This window comes from Gopherus flavomarginatus, chromosome 4, assembly GCF_025201925.1.
Source record: "Gopherus flavomarginatus isolate rGopFla2 chromosome 4, rGopFla2.mat.asm, whole genome shotgun sequence".
Classification (NCBI taxonomy): domain Eukaryota; kingdom Metazoa; phylum Chordata; order Testudines; family Testudinidae; genus Gopherus; species Gopherus flavomarginatus.
The window spans coordinates 136,751,586-136,771,653 of record NC_066620.1 but is presented as its reverse complement, the minus strand read 5'-3'; the positions used below and the strand labels follow the sequence as shown (position 1 = coordinate 136,771,653).

At 43.2% G+C, this 20,068-nt stretch overlaps 1 protein-coding gene across 4 annotated transcripts in view; it reads right to left on the bottom strand.

Annotated features, from left to right (window-relative positions):
• HACE1 (HECT domain and ankyrin repeat containing E3 ubiquitin protein ligase 1) overlaps nucleotides 1–15,647 on the bottom strand; it is a 106,177-nt gene extending 90,530 nt beyond the window's left edge. For 2 of the 4 annotated variants that reach the window (XM_050949235.1, XM_050949237.1), the window contains exons 1-7: nucleotides 15,453–15,647; nucleotides 12,294–12,348; nucleotides 10,524–10,613; nucleotides 7,808–7,912; nucleotides 4,195–4,270; nucleotides 3,160–3,291; nucleotides 1,819–1,901 (exon numbers count right to left, since the gene is read on the bottom strand). In XM_050949235.1, coding sequence (XP_050805192.1) covers nucleotides 1,819–1,901; nucleotides 3,160–3,291; nucleotides 4,195–4,270; nucleotides 7,808–7,912; nucleotides 10,524–10,613; nucleotides 12,294–12,348; nucleotides 15,453–15,528 — 617 coding nt within the window. In that variant the 5' untranslated portion in view covers nucleotides 15,529–15,647. Of the gene's footprint in view, nucleotides 1–1,818; nucleotides 1,902–3,159; nucleotides 3,292–4,194; nucleotides 4,271–5,807; nucleotides 6,000–7,807; nucleotides 7,913–10,523; nucleotides 10,614–12,293; nucleotides 12,349–15,452 lie in introns of those variants that run through there. The other 2 variants (XM_050949236.1, XM_050949238.1) reach the window with 2 other exon arrangements.
• Nucleotides 15,648–20,068: the final 4,421 nt, after the last annotated feature.

The window sequence follows — 20,068 nt, the reverse complement described above, 5'->3', positions numbered from 1 at the left end:
CTACACTACATTGATGACATCTTCATCATCTGGACCCATGGGAAGGAGTCTCTGGAAAAATTCCACCACAATTTCAACAGCTTCCTCCCCACCATCAACCTCAGCCTGGACCAATCTACACGGGAGGTCCACTTCCTAGACACCACGATGCAAATAAGTGATGGTCACATTACCACCACCCTATACCGAAAATCTACTGACCGCTATGCCTACCTTCATGCCTCCAGCTTCCATCCTGGGCACATCACACGATCCATTGTCTACAGCCAAGCACTGAGGTACAACCGCATCTGCTCTAACCCCTCAGATAGAGACCAACACCTAGAAAATCTCCAACAAGCATTCCCAAAACTACAATACCCGCATGAGGAAATAAGGAAACAGATCAACAGAGCCAGATGTGTACCCAGAAGCCTCCTACTGCAAGACAAACCCAAGAAAGAAACCAACAGGACTCCACTGGCCATCACATACAGTCCCCAGCTAAAACCTGTCCAATGCATCATCAGGGATCTACAACCCATCCTGGACAATGATCCCACACTTTCACAGGCCTTGGGTGGCAGGCCAGTCCTCGCCCACAGGCAACCTGCCAACCTGAAACATTCTCCCCAGTAACTGCACACCGCACCATAGTAACTCTAGCTCAGGAACCAATTCATGCAACAAACCTCGATGCCAACTCTGCCCACATATCTACACCAGCGACACCATCACAGGACCTAACCAGATCAGCCACACCATCACCGGTTCATTCATCTGTATGTCCACCAATGTAATATACGCCATAGTATGCCAGCAGTGCCCCGCTGCTATGTACATCGGCCAAACTGGACAGTCGCTACGGAAAACGATAAACAGACACAAATCAGATATTAGGAATGGCAATATACAAAAACCTGTAGGAGAACACTTCAACCTCCCTGGACACACTATAGCAGACCTTAAGGTGGCCATCCTGCAGCAAAAAAACTTCAGGACCAGACTTCAAAGAGAAACTGCTGAGCTTCAGTTCATCTGCAAATTTGACACCATCAGCTCAGGATTAAACAAAGACTGTGAATGGCTTGCCAATTACAGAACCAGTTTCTCCTCCCTTGGTTTTCACACCTCAACTGCTAGAACAGGGCCTCATCCTCCCTGACTGAACTACCTCATTATCTCTAGCTTGCCTGCATATATATACACCTGCCCCTGGAAATTTCCACTACATGCATCTGATGAAGTGTATTCACCCACGAAAGCTCATGCTCCAAAACGTCTGTTAAGTCTATAAGGTGCCACGGGACTCTTTGCTGTTTTAAAAACAGAACTGGAACAGAATTAGTCTTACAATGAAGTCTTAAACTTGCCACGTATATAACCTTCCGTGAAGACTAGTACTTTTGATAGTCTGAATTTTTTTTTCCCCCATAGTGTTGTTTGAGAATTGTATACCAAGAATATATTGTACACCTGGAATATTGACCCAGCATGCAAAGCTGGTTAAATATTGGTTATTTTAACAGCTTCCTTATTTTAAATCTAAAATTATGACTTTAGTTTATTACAGTATACCCTGTTAGAAAGGTGCTTAGCCTGCAATATTAACAGACATGTAATCTTATATACATGTGCATGTCTAAAACTTATGACAAAATATTCAAATACTATACCATACAGCATTCCAGCAAGAGGCAGAGTTCAGACTAAATACATTCTTAGTTTTCATATTTCCTGATTTGGGTTCTTTGCTATACATTGAATTAGTGTAGTTTTGTGTATTGAAAATTAAAATTTTACATTTTGTACAGTATTTGGAAGTCAAATATACCATACCTGCAAGCAAAATAGAGTGGAGTTGCTCCTGACACGTTTGGCCTGTTAATATCTGCACCACTGTCTAACAAACACTGCACTGTCTTTTGGGAAAAGGAAAAAAAGTAGCGTCAAAACTAGAAAGAAACTAACAAAAATATCACTTGGCTTGAAACTGTTTAGCTTTATGCATCTCTCTTCAGTTATACGAGTAGATTTAAATTTCCAGTAATACATCTCAAAAACAAGAAACCTAAACATTAAGAAAAGGATTCTGACAGTTATACCCTGAAAAGCTTTCACATAGTCTAGTCTCTATTTCTAAGACTTGGTTTTTTAATAAAAATGCCTTTTATAGGACTTCTGCCATTCTGTAAGATCACTGAAATCAGATCCTCCGAAAAAGCTTATACTGAAGTTAAATATTTAATCAGTAAATTGAGATTAAAAAATATTGTAGTTTTGAAAAATATATTAAGAGGAAACTAAGTAAAAACGAACAGTGTAAAGTATGAAAATGCTGAGCTGAAGTACTTAAACAACCTCAACTCTATCCCATCCACATGATGTAGATATGTGTCTATAATTATCAGTCTGATTGCTAGCTGATGTCTTGAAACTTGTAACCTTGACAGCTTGCCATCAGGAGCCCTGTCTGATGGTTCACAGAATAACTTTTTGACCGCGGTAGAATGGAGAATTGGGCTGGGAAACAGTCCAGAGACCACTGCTTACTCTAAGTGGTCTATATCACTGGATAATAGGATCACTGGTCCATATGATCTTAAAACACTTTTTAAAAAAAAAAAAAAAAAAAAAAAAAAAAAAGATTCAAATCTGTACACATCTATTCTATATGTACATGCTTAATCCTAATGCAAAATCCATCCCCAAGATAGAGTACAAACGTTTAATTGTATCTGATTAAAAGTAACCAAGTTGCCATATACGTTTTTCTATATATAATCATTCTGACAAGCATGGCTCAAAATACTATACATTATAGTGAGTAATGCACAAAAAAAAATTCAAGAATATTAAACACTACACCAAAATCTGCAACCAACTATGCAATACTGATTAATCAACTGCATGAACAGATGTGGGATGTGCATTGAATTATTTATACTCTCAAAGGAGACTGCAGGATCACCCACACAAGAATAAACCACTTATTCCTATACGAGTACATGTAGTTAAGAATTATTAAGATAGAATTATTCACATGCCTATCATTTAACCTTCATATAGGTGTATGACTAGCCATAGTTTCAAGAATATATATTTTATTTTTTTACAAGAGACAAGTATTACCAAGGTTTTAACAGTTACAGTCCGTTCAAATGAGTTTCATGAACTTACTGTCTTGTGACCATTTTGGCAAGCCACGTGTAGTGCTGTCTGTCCCATTGCATCTTCAACATCTACGTTATTGACATGCTGTACAAGATCATGAAGTAGTTCTGTTCGCCCATTGACAGCAAGCCAGTGAATCTAAGTAAAAAAATCAAATTACTAATATTCTTAGTAGTCAATACATACATATATTTCATAAACACAAGTGTACAAAATCCAAGGCTTTGTGGCCAAGATTTTCATAAATAAGATCCTAGAATTAGCTGCCTAAATATGCATCTAGAAGTCTAAATCTGTGCCTGAATTCACACCAGCTCCCTTTGATCATGAGTAGATTGCAAGAATGTGTTTAAGAAGAGGATCCTCAAACACTGTACCTGCTGAGGAATGTAACCAGTAGACTACCTGAATATCCTACTGATAGGAGCTACAACCAGCAGACTGGGAGTTAAATTTAGATTCTTGACACTCAGGAGGTACACAAGAAGAGAGCAATTGGTGCCAGCTAAGACAATCAAGAATGTTTGAGGGAGGTGCCCTCTGCCTTGATATCAGAAGTCCACATTCATTGTTCAGGCCAGCAAAACTAGCAGTTGCAAATATAACACCATGTGGTTCCACAACTTTACCCTTCTTAATTTCAAGTCAAAGCAGTTTGCTACAATACCAGCACAGAGGAATGGAAAAAAGTTAAAATCCTGTATAAAAATCATCACTTCCTGGTCACTGAGGAAGTAGGTGGAAAAAACAAAAAATTAACCTTGAGCATATAAAGTTGCATTTCTGAAAATGTTTTATTTGAACAAAAGATTTTACTGTTTTAGAAATATTTTGATCAATTTTGTCACTGGTAAATTAACAGTTCCACAATACTTTACAATTGTATATTAACAGGGACCCTTCCAGTTTTAATGATTGTAGATCTAGTCAAACACTTAGCAGGAACAAGCTATAAGCATTTTCAGTAAAGTTAGCATATCACTGGTTTATTCATTTCAAGAGAAGCACTTCAGTAACTTAACTAAAATGGATAGCACTTACTGCAGTCAGACCTTCATTATTACAAATGTTGACATCTGCACTATATTCTAATAGCTTGCTCATACATTTCTTCTGTCTGTAAAGGAAAGAACATATGCAATTCCAGTCATAAAAAAGAAAAAAGATCTGCAGAAAACATATCTTCCCCATGCCCCTTTCAGACTAATTCGTAACATGCATCAACTGCAGTATGCAAGTTTTCTTCATAACAGTACACCATTAACTGATATTTAAAGAAAAGCAAATGCTCACCAATGCCATAGAAGACACACACAGCCAAGAGTTTTAGCTTACAGGAGGGAGAGGGAGAATGGTGGTTGATTAGACAGGTTGCTATGTTACAAATATCAGAATACTTAAGTGTCCTTATGACGGGGCAGCCCCACCCCGCACTAGCCCCAGCAGCATCAGACCAGTAGCTCTGACGGCGCAAGTTCCGCCCCAGCCGTACTGGGCATGCTCCAAGTGCTCCGGCAGTATAAAAGGAGGGAACTCAGCTCAATCTGGGCTGGCAGCCGCTGGGGAAGGACCTAACTGGGAAGCTCGTACAGAGGACCAGCCACCACCCTGGAAGTTGCCGGGAACTGAAGCTTCTCCTGGCCAACATGAAGCCCTACTACGGGAGGAGCCCACAGAACCTAGGGACTCATGGGAGATCCCAACTCTCAAGCCGGTAGGAAGCAACCTAGGGGGGTGATGGACTGGTACCTTGCCCCCGGTAAGCCTCAGTGTGTTTCGGTAGGACCCCTCCGCTGAGCCAGTGGCAAGGTCCTACATCGCTGTTAGGGCCAGGGCCCGGCAAAGTGGGAGAGACGCTGGCAATTAGGCTGTACTGCCCTGCAACCAGGGGTGATTCTATGGACTCTGGCCACTAGGCCACACTGCCCTGCTACCAGGGGCGTAAACCCTCACAGTCCTGTTCTAACATTTCAAAATACAGTAAAAGCTGTTTTATATGGCATGTTGGTAGAATGGGGGCTGCCAAGATGCAAAAAAATGCTGGTTAATTTAAGAGGGAGGGACATTGGGTGCATGAGGTGGTGCGGGCTCTGAGAAAGAATTTGGGTGCAGCAGGGGGCTCGGGGCATGGGAAGAGGTGCAGCGTGACAGATCCAGGGGGTGCTCACCTCGGGTGGCTCCCTGCAAGCGGTGACCTGTCCCAGGTGCTCCTAGGCAGAGGCACAGCAAGTGGCTCTGCACACTACCCCCGATCTGTGCCGAGTGCTGCCTTCACAGCTCTCATTCGCCAGGAACAATGGCCAATGGGAGCTATAGGGACAGTGCCTGTGGCTGGAGGCAGCACACAGACCTGCCTGCTGCGCCTCCGCCTAGGACCTGACTGAGGTGAGCAGCCCCCAATCCAGCACTCCACATCCTGTCCCGTGCCCTGCACCCTCTCCCACGCCCAAACCCCTCCCAGAGCCCATGTTCCACACCCCCTCCCATGCCCCAACCCCTGCCGATCCCATGCCAACCAGACTATAAACCAGACTTTCAATGAAGATCAGATATGCCGGTTCACAGAGCTTGCCAGTTGGTGAAGTGCCGAATAAAAAGGCTTTTACTCTATATGGAAGAAAGGATGATCCACTGGCACATCAAGCTCAAAATACCTGGGTTAAGTTCCCTGTTCCACCACAGTTTACGTGTGTTAGCTTAGGCAAGCCACTTAGTCCCTTTGGGTATGTCAACACAGCATGCAGCAGCATGTGTCCAAGCTCAGGTCAACAGATTCAGGGTCGCACTACAGATAGGTGCAGGGATAGTGCTTTCAAGTTCCAGCTCAGGCTGGAGCTTGGGCTATGAAGCCCATTCCCGTCCCCAGGCTTCAAAGAGCAAAGTGGTCATGGTGAAAGGCACATCTTGTTAATTTCATGGGGATTTTTCCTTTACTGCAAGAAAGCATAATTGTTGACAGCAATAATCTGTTCTTTTAACAAAATAATCCAGCCCTAGAATCCCTGCTAATATTATGCCTACCTTTAAAGGGACAACTTGAAGAGTCAGATTTTCTCCTGACAATTCTGTAACTATTACCATTAAAACCATCACTTAAGATAACTGAAAAGTATTTTCTTCATGTTTTTCTTCATTTCACTGTTTACTTGACATAGCATATTTTCAGTTCCACTTCTTCACTGATTGTTAATTGCATTTCCCACCATCTGCACTAGCATAACATCACTCACATATGCTGCCCTAGGGAACTTATAAGTATATTCTTTCCCAGGTCCTTGAAGAGGGTGTCTGCCAGTCAGACAACAAGAAAAGTGGAGAGTGAAGAAGCAACAGACATGCATGTACACAGAGAAAAGGGTCAGAGGAGAGGCAGCGAGTCAGGGCTCTTAAGTGGTATTATTCTCAAGATACCCAAAAAAACCCACACTTAACCAGCCATCAGCAGGATAGCTAAAGAAATCCACTACCAAATAAGAGGAGCGCAGCTAGGCCAAGCCCTCTTAGCCTAATATTACATGTATGGTATTAGTAGGACATGCCTACACTAAGATAAGTCGACCTATGGTAGGTCGACTTTAGCCACCACAGTAACTACTGCAGTGGCTATATGTCCACATTATCCCATTTCTGTCAGTGGTGCACATCCTCACCAGGAGCACTTCCACCGACTGAAGAGGGGCAGTGTGGAAGAAAGAGAGCCAGGCCAAACGTACCAGGAGTGGGGGGGGGGGGGGGCGCGGAGCGGGTACGGAAGCCGCCCAGGCTTCTCAACTCTGGTGAGGAGATCCACACCCGGAGTCCAGTCAGCTACTGTGCTCCAGGGTTCCCAGTGTGGAGCCTAGGTGGCAGCCTGGCTTGGAGCGAAGATCAGGAAGCAGCAGGGCTCAGGAGCCAGAAACTTGATTCTTATCAATTTCATGCCCCCAGCAGACAAGAGTGACAGCTGACAGAAGGACTGTACTGTCAGCACAGACATGCATCGTCCTAACTATGTCAACATAAGGCCTATGCCTCTTGTTGAGGTGGCTGTCTTATGTCGGCATAGCAGGGGAGTTACATCGGCAGGAGGAGCATTTCAGTGTGTACACCTATACAGTTTATTCAACAAAAACTCACTTTTGTCAACAAAACTGTAGTGTAGACAAGGCCTGAGTCATCTCTGTCTTGCAGATGATGTTCCTTCAGGGAACATAGTTAATTTCTTTAACTAAATATCAATCCTAACAGTGAAATCCCTTCAACTTTGTCTTCCAGATCCTGAATAATCCAATCCATGCTTTACTCCTTTAACGTATTTACCTTGTTCGTTGTCATGTGTTGTATTACATACACTTACAATACTGCAATACATTTTATTATTATTAGCCACTAAATAAAATCTCTCCAACTATCAAACTATGATTAGCAAAAATGCTTAAGTGGTCATAGAAATTTGTTTATTGCTTGGTTGTATTTAGATCAATATTCTAAAATTTAAAAAGTAAATATCCCACAAATTCATGGTACACATTCTGTGGTTTTATTTATACTTTCAAAAGTACAAAATATATAATTTAAGCAGTATGCAAACCAAAATCATAAACATTCTTAAAACAGGTCTATAATCTGTGTTCAGCAAAATCAGCATGCTTTGAGAAGGTAACAGTTTTCTTACCCATTTCTAGCTGCCAAATGAAGGGGTGTACATCCCGAAATATCTTGGTAGTTAGGATTTGCTCCCTTTTTTAACAGCAGAACTAGACATTCAACTGATCCACAGCTTGGATGGAGGTATGGGAAGAAAGAAAGGAAATGGCAAAATCAGTAAAGTGAAACTTTCATGGTAAACCACAGCAAGCACTTTTAAGAGTCAAATTCTACACTAACTTACACTATCATGCAACTTCATTAACTTCCAGAGGTTGAAGTCAGCACACAATTTGGCTCTAATGTCACTAGGGTTTTTACAATTTGAAAGCTTAAAAAAAAGACATTTTGCTGGAGTGAGAACTGATTATATAATATTTGGTTAACATTACAAGGAAAGAAAGAGTTACTAATCTTAGCTTAATGGACTCAAGACCAAATTGCAGAAGCAGGTGCAAGGAAACCTCAAAGATATAGGCTTTCCCCACCCTTGGTATTATGTTTGTTTCCCTCAGCCAATTTGTCCTTTTGCAGCATCAAACCTCTAACACACTTTAATTACAAAATTACTTGTTTAAAAAAAAGTTAGAGGTTTAGTTTTCAGAAGGAAGGTAAATACTCAAATGTAAGCACAGCAAAAAGAGAAAACAAAGACTGAGGGTTACAGGATCCATCCAAATACCTGAGTCTGCCATTAGTTTTGTTGCATAACTTTCTCTTTATTTTCTGTTTGCAATTTAATTGGTCATTATTAGGGCTGTCAAATGATTAAAAATATTAAAAGCGTGATTTAAAAAAATTAATCTCGATTAATCACACTGTTAAACAGAATACCATTTAAATATATTGATGTATTTTAAACTTTCAAATATATGGATTTCAATTACAACACCGAATACCAACTGTAGGGCTCACTTTATCTTTTTGCTTACAATTATTTGAACTTTAAAATGAAAAGTATATTTCAATTCACCTAATTCGAGTACTGTAGTGCAACCTCTTTATAATGAAAGTTGAACTTACAAATGTAGAATTACGTACAAAAAAAACTGCATTCAAAAATAAAAATGTAAAACTTTAGAGCAGGAGTCGGCAACCTTTCAGAAGTGGTGTGCTGAGTCTTCATTTATTCACTCCAATTTAAGGTTTTGCGTGCCAGTAATACACTAACATTTTTAGAAGGTTTCTTTCTATAAGTCTATATTATATACCTAAACTACTGTTGTATGTAAACAAGGTTTTTTAAATGTTTAAGAAGCTTCATTTAAAATTATATTAAAATGCAGATCTTATCAGTTTAGTGCAGTGGTTCTTAATCTGGGGTGCATGCACCTCCAGGGGGTGTGAGATGCCCTTTCTGGGGGTGCGAGACGCCCTTTCTGGGGGTGCGAGACATGCAAGATTTTTTTTAGAAGGTAAATCAAACACAAATTAAGCACAGGCACATAAATACAACTATTTTGTTTCATCAAACCTATGTATTTAGTAACACTTTAACGATTACTGTAATATACAAAGTTAAGTTTTTAAGCTAACTGTAGCGTAATTTTTTAGAAGGGGTGCGAGAACATATTTTGAGAACTCCAGACCATCAGCAGGCTGAGTGGGGCTGGGTGTAGTGTATTAAATTGCTCCCCCTAGGAACATGCTACGTAAAGTGTACTACTTATAAAATATCTGGGTTGGAAGGGACCTCAGAAGGTCATCTAGTCTAACCCCCTGCTCAGAGCATGACACATCCCCAGACAGATTTTTGCCCCAGATCCCTAAATGGCCCCTCAAGGACTGAACTCACAACCCTGGGTTTAGCAGGCCAATGCTCAAACCATTCTCCCTCCCTTACGGCTACCAGTCCTGATGCTCTAGGTGGCATGGTAAGAGGACAGGGAAGAGGGGTGGTTGCACAGGCATGGGAGTCCCAGGGGGCCTGTCAGGGCCAGGGGTGTGGATAGGGGTCAGGGCAGTCAGGGGACAGGGAGCAGGATCCCGGGGGGTGGACAGAGGTGAGTGGTCCTGGGAGGAGGCAATTAAGAGACAGGGAGCAGGGAGGCATTGGTTGGGGACAAGCCTATTTTTACTACCTGACAGGTTCAAAATAAATTTGACATCACGCATTTCATATTTACAGGCAAGGACTTCAGCCTGGATCTAAAAGCATCAGAAATATTCAGTACACAGCCTCAAATTCTTCCCGGTCTGCTCATAACTGAGCAGAGAAGTACCTGCCCACCATATTATGACAGTAAAGCATCAGATCAGTAGTGGAGTACTTCCCACTTCCATGATGTAATTACCATGAGACGGAATGACTGAATGCTTCCAAAAAAAAGCCAACTGTCTACTAGAGAGGGAGAAAGCAAGTCTGGAACAGCAAAGCTCAGGCAGCCAGCAATTGCAGAGGTAACTCTTTCACCAACAAACCATAAACAGGCTTTATTCCTCCCACAGCAGTCTTATTTCAAAAATGATGAAAAAGCAACCATCAGTAGTTAATGTTTCCTATAAAAAAGCTTGTCAGGATATGGAAGGCACTTGAAATCCTGATTGTAAGCTTCCTGGTTTTATGTTATGTTATTCTTGAAAGTGCAAATGTGCACACCAGTAATTAAGTCAAGAAAGGTTAGGGGAAAAAAATATAGCAACAAATACGCACTGAAGGTTTTTCCAATTTAATGCTCCAGATTTCTGTGGTAATATAATCCTTTAAGTCATCTCCCTGACTACTCAAAAGTGCTAAATCTTACTTTGCCGCAATATGAAGCAAGCTCCTCTTCACACGTCCAAATGCATAATTCACATCAAATTTTGAATTTGACAGTAGCTCTGAAACAGACCTTAAGCAGATAAAACTGTGTTAGGGGAAAAAGTCTAAAGATAGTTTCACCCACTTTCGATATGCATCACAACATACATTTTATTTGTATGACCGAATACTTTATCTGTTTTACAATTATCTCAGTGTACCATTTTTCTCCCTTACAACCTATAACCAAAGCAGGGCTCCACAGCTCTGTTAAAATACCTGAATACTAACCTGCAATGCCCTTGCTCTTCCACTTTCTAGTTCAAACTGACATCAACAAATATGCCATATTGTGTGGTTATTTTGAATGAACATTAATGTAGACTAGCACAAGATGTTCAAGACATTTCTTAACTGTGATAAGCACTATACTGACTTTGCTTTGGACAGTTATAAACAAATGTATGCCAATACTTCTCCCCATTCAACTACATGTTCCCTTCCACATTTCTGGCAAGTTCCCTATGCATACACCAAGTTTAGAAGGAAAAAGTGCCAGTATAATGAAATTTAAGGAAGACTGTTAGACTGAATTTCCATTATTATGCAAGAAGTCTGACACATAAGACATACGGTTTTATAAGTCTGGATGGATCACAGAATTAACTAAAAGATACACACATTTCAAACTAGGCTCAAGCTGAAACAACCTGGTGACTTGCAGTTCTGTTGGTGCTGTCCAGGAGGCCGCGTAATTGAAACTCTAATATACGTGTCACCATAAACATATTGTGGAGAAGGAACAACATCCATGCTGATATCAGATCAACAAATTTCAGCACTTCTTACATGCCTACAAAACTCAAAAAGGGCAGGGAAGTAGCAGCAAACCCACTTGACACATCCCTCAGACAGATTCCAATAGCTTCCCCATTTCCTAAACAGCTATCATTTAAGCCATCAGTCTTGTCTAATCAGTACATGCTGGACAATCTCCTCTACAGATAAGATACTATGAGTTTCAATACCAACAGTACATCAACTCCTAGTGATGCATCTCATTCACAAAGAAACTACCATTGTTCTGTTCTCCCAGTACTCATTATATACTGGCTCCTTCTCCATCACTTCAAACTCCTCGTCTTAAGCACACACACAGGCATTTACAGGATTGAGTCAACCAGATTTCTCAGGTACATAAAGTATATACACAGTCATATGCAAGTTGGGTATTCAGCAGGCTGGGCCCTAGCTATGCAAAAATCCTCTCTCTGGGCAGGTCTACACTACAAACTTGCATCAGCACAACTATATCAATGCAGATGTGACACTGTAGTGCTTCTGGAGAACTCTAGGCGAAAAACACCTCTGCAAAAGGCAGTAGCTATGTTGACAGGAAAAGCTCTGCCACTGACATACTGCTGTCTACACAGGGGACTACGGTCAATATAATAGGGGTGTGAAATCCACACCAGTAAGCAATATAGTTGTACCAAAGAACGTACGTAGTACAGACCTGGCCTTTATGACCCTGGATGGCAGCTCAGCAAGAGAAACCCTGGAGCCAACACTACTTTAATAAATACAGCTCTATTAAACATGTTGCTTTCTATGCCCTTAAAAATATTTAGTTTTAGACTACTACTACGGAAGATGTTTATTATTACCATTTAGACTGATGTTACAGACAAACTAATGTTTGCAACCTTACAAATAAGGTAATTTTAAAAAATAGTAATTTATGCACAAACCTGTAGGAAGAAACACTCACCTGTGCTGGTCAGCCATAACCATTGGCATTAGTGTGTAGACAGCAGTTTCATTATCTATGCAGAAATTAGATTATTCAGTTACCATAAAATCTTATGTGTAAATTTATCCAGTAGTTATTGTCTGTTTTTAGAAGTTACTGTAGATGAATAAACTATTTACACTCTACAATAGATCTAGATATACATATGACAGAAATAAATTGAACAATTCTAAAAGAAAAGCTACTGCTGTTTATATGGAAAATGTTAAAATATTTTAGGATGTAGTACTGATATTACTGTAGGTGAAAACAAACTGTTCTTTCTAAATAAGAAAAATGTATGTTGATTTATTTTTAGATTTTTTTTATTTTTTGTCTATACTTTTATCCTTCTGATTGCTGCCAAGTTCTCATTACTGAATTGTCTCAGTATCACGTAAGTTAATTTAAAAGTGAAGGATATTTTAGATTTCCTGTATTTACACTTTATTTCCATTGTTGTGTTACTGATGTTACTAAAAATGATTTTTTTTCCAAATCTAATCTACTTAATACTATTAATGCTGTCAACCTTTTTGTCTCAACTTATACACTGAAAAACAGTCAATTTCCCCCTTTTGTTTCTAGACCTTTACACTTTTTGGTTCCGACAAAACCTGGTTCTAGTTCTGACTAGCACAAAGCTACAGTGTTTGGGTTCAAACACTGTAGTAGAATTACTGATGAGGGAATTCTGCACCAAAGTATAAAAATTCAGCACACAATATTTTAAAATTCTGTACAATTCTGCATATTTTATTTGTCAAATAAATATGGAGGTGCCTACATGGCAGAGGGAAGCACAGGTTAATGGATGGGAGATCACCCTGCAGCCCTCCCGCCCTGGGACATGGACTCAACGGTGAGGCTGGAGCCGACCCTGACAGTGCAAGGCCTGGGCCTGGCCCAGAAACACCCTAGGGCCCTGCATCTCCACACTAAGATAGCAAGCAAGAGGAACAAAGTCTCACATGCACCCCCAGCCTTGGCTTCCAATCCATGTGTGTGGCAAACAGGCTCAGCCTGGCAGGATCCAAGTGTGGAGGAACTCAGTATGGGGGGGATCCAGGTGAGGAGCAATCTGGATGCACAGGGACACACTGAGGGGGTTCTGGGTGCCAGAGAAGGGGATGGGGATTCAGCAGGGTGAGTATGGAGGGGATGAGCTCAATGGGAGATGGATCTGGATGCTGGGGAAGTGGGGCTTGGTGTCCAGGTGCAGTTGGTTGTGGTTCAGCGGGGTGGGGGTGCAGGTGCAGAGTGTTCATCAGGGTAGTTCAGGTGCAGAGGAGGTGGACTCGTCAGGGGGAACAGAGGTAAAGGTCCAGATGCAGGAGGATATTCTCAGTGGGAGGGTTCTGGGTGCAGGTGACTTGGAAGGGAGAGGTTTTCTGGGTGGACTGGGAAGCAAGTCCCCATACAGTGGCCCCTCCCCCAGCATGATGTGGGAAGGGAGAGGAGGGACACACCTTATGAGGTTTCTGGGGGTGGATCTGAACCATCCCGAGTCACTCCTTGCAGGGGAAGAGGAAGTCCTGTCCCCCCCGACCCGCTGCCCAGCCAGGACTAGCAGCTGAGCCTGACTCATTACTGATGAGTGGAAGTCTTTTTCCTGCCAAGTTGAGGGGGCCTAAGCCATTAGCTTCTGAGAATTAAAACTTTCATTTCTATCCATTACAGATTACACCCTTCTAAACGTGAACAGATACTATCTTCCTGAGTCTGCAGATGTACGACACTCATGCCTCTGCACAGATTTCTCAAACAGCTGCAAAATGAAAATAAAGGCTTATCTGCACACAAGCATTACATCAGTTTAACATAATCTGGTTTAAATCAGTACAACTTTTGCACTTGAACTCTTTGATATCAGTTTATAACTGACCCAAAGAAGGGCTCTTTGTAACCCTGAAAGCTTTTCTCTCTCATCAGCAGAAGTTGGTTCAAGAAAAAAAATAATACCTCACACATCTTGTCTCTCTAATGCCTGGGACGAACCCATCTAAGACAACATTGCATAGGACTGTTTATGTCAATTCAGAGTACACCTGTGTATTGTCCACAAAAGTTGCAACAGTTTAACAAAGTCAGTATAACTGAAGGTTATATGATTTTATGTCAGTACAACTTCCTGTTTAGACCAAGCCTAAAAGGATTATTCAGTGTTTACTGCTGCTCTTCAGAAGCCAGAGGTTAACTCCTTTCCTCCTCAGTAGTATTTATTTGCTTTACCATAGTAACTAAAAGCATGAGGGAAGACCCCCCCCCCCCACTCAGAGTAGCCAGGATGCTTGAGGCAGGGCAAGGGGGAGGAAGAGGAAAAGGAAAATTCTTCCTCCCTTCCAGTAGGAAAAGAGAGGAATGGAGAGTCACTAGCCACAGAACAGTCTAAAACAAGCCCCTTAGGGTCCAGGGACAGTATATCAGTAAGGCTGTAAAAACTACAAGCACCATAGTGCCACAGCTATGCCACTATCCTGCTTGTAGGGTAGAGATCAAGGGAAGGTTTTTTCCACCGCTTGCAGTAAACCCATCCCCTCACGAGGTGCTAGCTAAGTCAACAGAAGAACTGTTCTAGCCACTTAGTGGTGTCTACCCTGGGTCAACTGAACTACGTCTTTTTTCACACCCCTACATTAACCGACATTTCAGGGGCAGACCAGGTTCAGAATCCCAGTCATCCTTCCCAGGCCCAACGCAGCCTGGTGGGGCCCGGACTTCTCACTGGAGCTCTGCCCTGGTCCTAGCTCGCGACCCCAAGCTATGGCCCACAGGAGCATCAAGCCCGAGATTGATGCCCGAGGTGGGGGCAGGACACGTCCCAAGTTTTCAAGACGCTGGCACGGGATTAGTCCGGCCGGCAGGCCCCTCCTGACTGATGGCGACGTGCCAGAAGCCAGTCCCCGGGCAAGCCGGGCTGCGGTGAGGGGCGCCGCAGGGAAACGCCCCGGCGCAGCTGCGGGGGCTGCCAGGCGGAGGGTTATGGAGTAAGCGGGGCAGGCCCCGAGGCAGCTGCTGCGGCGAGTCACCCCGCGCTGGGAGCCGCCGGCGGGGAACGCAGCTCCCGCTGCTGAGCGGGCACGGGCGCCCCTGGCCGGGGGGTGGCGCTGGCCCGAGGACCCCCCGCTCCCCTCTTACCTTCGGGAAGCTCCACGGTGCGGGCGCGGCGCAGGGACCTGGTGAGACGATTGAGCTGCTCCATGGCTCTCTCCATCCTCGGGGGGGCCCCGCTCCGCCCAGAGCCGCTGACCCGCCTCAGCCCATCGCGGCGCCGGTTGCCTGCGGCCAGAGCGGAGCCCGCGGCCCTCTGCGCGGGCTCACAGCCACACGGGCCCAGAACCGCGGCGCATGCGCGCTCCTACGCGCGTGCGCACCAGCGAAAGGGCGCCGCACTGAAGTGGCTGCCCGTACCCGCAACAGCGCCCGGCCCACCCAGCGTTTCCAACAGCACTGGGCGCGGGGGAGGAGGAGCGGGGGCGTGGCTAGGAGCTGTGGGCGGGGCAGGAGCCGAACGGGTGAGCTCGGTAGGCGCTGGTTCAGCAGCGTGGGAGTGGGGCTGGGGGTGCGAGTGAGTGAGGAAGGTGCAGGCGCAGATGCTGCTCTCTACCTTCGCTTTGGAGGCTAGGGCCTGAGAAAGCGCAGCGGGAGGAAACTGTCCAGGGGCTAATACTGAGCCAACACTGTAGTGCCTGCACCCCTCAAAATATTAGTGCCCCCCCACACCCTTCGGTTTCCTTCCCATGTCCGCAAGGACGGGAGGGTGCTTGTGTCACTGGGCACTGTTGCGAGAAGACTGCGTCCCTCGCTGATTGTGCGTTGTGGACTAGGAAATTAATTTGCCTATCATGTGACTGAATAAAGATCATAGTAGACACCAGAAGAAATTGCACTGAATTATGCAGTTTCTGGGTGTAGAGCTGAACCCTGCAAATATGGGTGGGCTACGTCTTACTGCCATGAGTAGTCCAACTGAAATCCGTATAGCTACTCCTAGTAAAGGTCAGACTTATGTAAGTGTAAACAGTATCAGGCCCCCAAGATACTGCTAAAATTCTTTGAGTAGGTCCCTTCTTTTCAAGTAGATTATTTTCACAAAAGGATATTGGAAAACTTGAGTGATATTAGCATTAAGAATACTGAAGAGAACGAGGCAGCAGTAGTCAGGTATGAAGATGACGTTGATGACTGACTTGAAAAGGATTTCTGCAGTGAAAAAGGAGAGTTAAGGGCAGATTTGGGAGCTATTACAGAGATTAAACCAGCAGGATTTAATAACAGTAACCATAATGCAACAGAGAATAGAGTGACAGGAGAAGCAGAGAACAGATGAGCACATGAAAATACATACTTTCAAAATGTATTATTTGTTTCTTGTATTTCAGTAGCAAATAGAGGTCCCAATCAAGTATCATTGAGCTAGGTATTGTATATACATAAAAGTGTGAAAAATGGGAAAATCGTGTTAAAAAAAGAAAATATAGAACTGATGTGGAGGCACACAAACATACATAAACTAATGTAGTAAGTTTTAATATTGAAAAATGATATTAAAAGTAATTCACCATTGGATAAAATGTACAGGCAATGCTGAAAAGTCCACTCCATTTTTTTACGAGTAAATGCAATTTTAAAAAATATTCACAGTGTTATAAAAAAAAGTATAATACCTTTTTAAATAAATTTATGTAGCATGTAAGCTATTTTGAAAATCCTAACAAAGTTATTTACAGATGCAGCCTGATGATTACACATAGAAATATAAATGAATGGCTACATACAAACACAATAAATGAAATGGCTGTTAACAAAGCACATATTTTGTTGACTCAAAAGAATTACTTAAAAGTAATCAAAAGTAGCTGGTCTGTTTGTTAGTCAATTGTGTACTTGCATATAACTGATTAGCATGCTTACACTGATTTTAAGAAGTTAAGAATGATCAACTGTAAGTGCATAGTTTTGTGTGCCCAACTTTAAATATTTGATTACATTATGTTTACATTTTTGATCAGTCTAAAAAAGGAAAAATTATGGTATCCTGTGTCAATCCAATCCTGACTCAAACAAAACTCTGGGTGTTTATAGCCAGACTGCAGTCAACTCTTAGCCCTGGTCTACATGACAGAGTTAGGTCGATGTAAGGCAGCTTATGTTTACCTAACTCTGTAAGCATCTACACTAAACTGTTGCTCCCACTGATGTAACTCACCCACCACATTGATTTAATAACTCCAACTCCTTGGGAGGTACAGAGTCAATGTTAATGTAGTTAGATCGATGCAATGTCAGTGTAGACACTGCATTAATTACATCAACTGTTGCTACCTGTCAGAAATCATCCCGCAATGACAGTTAAATCAGTGCAGTCACTCCAGGTGAGGACAACACAAGGAGCATAGTGTGAACATGCAAAAGTAATTTAATTACTGCGGTGGCTGTATGCTGATGTAACTTAGGTCGACATAATTTTGTCATGTAGACATACCATGAAGTTATCAGATGGCTTCTAGTTTTTGTATCATATTTATTCACAACATTTTTAAAAGGTAATTGAGATGCTGATTGTGCAGACAAGACTATAAAGTAAACACCCTATTGATGATGAATAGGGGAAATTAACACTTTCTAAGGCTCAGTTTTTCATTACATATAACAGATACAAATAAAGCAGATGTTTAAATTCTGAAGGCTGCCTTCAGCAAGAGAAAAAAAATTTAGAAATGAAAGATCAGACTCAGGCTTGGTCGACACTACAGAGTTAGGTCGAGATAAGCTGCCTTATATCGACCTGACTATGTCAGTGTCAGTGTCTACACTACACCCTTGCTCCCGCAGATATAAGTGTCATACCTCCAGCGGTGCTGGAACAGTTTTTATAGTGGGGGTGCTGAGAGCCATTTAACCAAACTGCAAACCTTGTATATAATGGAAACCACTTCAAGCCAGGCAGCACCCCCGGCAGGACCCCCAGCTCCTGCACCTATGTTTACTACACTGACATAATAACTCCACCTCCATAAGAAGTGTAGGGCTTATGTTGGTGTAGTTAAGGCAACACGGTATCTGTGTAGACACTGCATTCCTTACATAGGCTGCTAACTGTCTTGTCAATTTCACGGCTACCCCGGGGGAGCCATGGAATTGACAAGAAAGCCAGCTGCCAGCGGGGCTGCTGCCAGGTCTCCCCACTCCAAGCCAGGCTGCCACCCAGGCTCCAAGCTTGGGCTGCCACCCGGGCTCCCCACTCCCCGCTAGGAGCCTTGTTGCCCCCCAGGCTACCCACTCCCTGCTGGCAGCACTGCAGCCAATTGGACACTGGGCACGGATCTCCCCAGCAGAGGCAAGAAGCCCTGGGTAGCTGCCCCCTTCCACTCTTCTGACTGGGAGTGTGGAGACAAGAAATGGTGGGGAGCAACTGGGCTCATGGTGGGGAGCTCTGCAGAGCCGAGAGCCCTGGCTGTCAGCCTCCACACACTGCTCCTCTTCAGTCGGTGGAAGCGTTCCTGGTAAACACGTGCACCACCGACAGAAGGAAGGTAGTGTGGACATCAACCACCGCAGTAATTACTGAGGTGGCTGTAAATCAACCTAACATAGTGTAACCCACACAGCTCCTGGGTGTGGTGTTCTGTCCTATCTAGTGGCACTGAGGCCATTCAGGGCTGCCCGGGGGGCAAGTGGGGCAATTTGCCTCGGACCCCACAGGGGCCCCCATTAGAATATAGTATTTTATAGTATTGCAACTTTTTTTATGGAAGAGGCCCCCGAAATTGCTTTGCCCCAGGCCCCCTGAATCCTCTGGGTGGCACTGAGACCACTTAGAGAGAGAGTAATGAGTCTGCTCTACTTAAGAGCCTCATTTAAGAGCCATGTGACTTTTGGCTCTTGAAGTAGAGGTTCATGCACTAAGCTCCAGAGGCCAAGGTTCAATCCTGATGACAAGGTCTATTGGTGTTACAACAGGGTGCTCATCCGGGATTTCAACTGGGAAATCTCTCAAGCTCAGGATGTGCTTCCTCAGCTAAGGGAAGTATGTAACCCATACACCTCCTGGGTGTGGTGGTCTGTCCCATTTACTGGTACTGAGACCACTTAGAGAGAGAGCACTTAATGAGTCTGCTCTATGGCTTTAGCTAAGAGCCATACGGCTTTTGGCTTATGCACTAAGCCCCAAAGCTTCCAGGTTCAATCTCACCCACCAACAACCCACCATTTTGTTCTTGCTGGTGTGGTCTGTGTCTAAGGAGTTCATTTGATCCTCCTATTTGGGGGGAGGGATAGCTCAGTGGTTTGAGCATTGGCCTGCTAAACCCAGGATCGTGAACTCAATCTTTGAGGGGGGGCAGTTGGGGATTGGTCCTGCTTTGAGCAGGGGTTGCACTAGCTGATCTCCTGAGGTCCCTTCCAATCCTAATAATGGGGGAGACACAGGTTCTGTTGGTGTTACAATAGGTCTAGTGAAGACATGCCCCTGTAAAATGGGGACAACAGCACTTCTTCCTTACCTCATGGGTGCTGGGAGGATGAATACATTCAAGACTATAGGGTGCTCAGACAGTAAGATAATGGGGGTCAGATACCTCACCTTAGATATTCATGGATGAATGTGGATCTATGACTTTAAGGACTTATTTGAAAATAAAAGAAAAATATTTCCTGATATTATTCAAACTCTAAGTATTTAAATGTATGTTATTATTGTGTTCCAACTATTTGCCCAAAAATATATCTAAAATATGATGAAACAACACTTA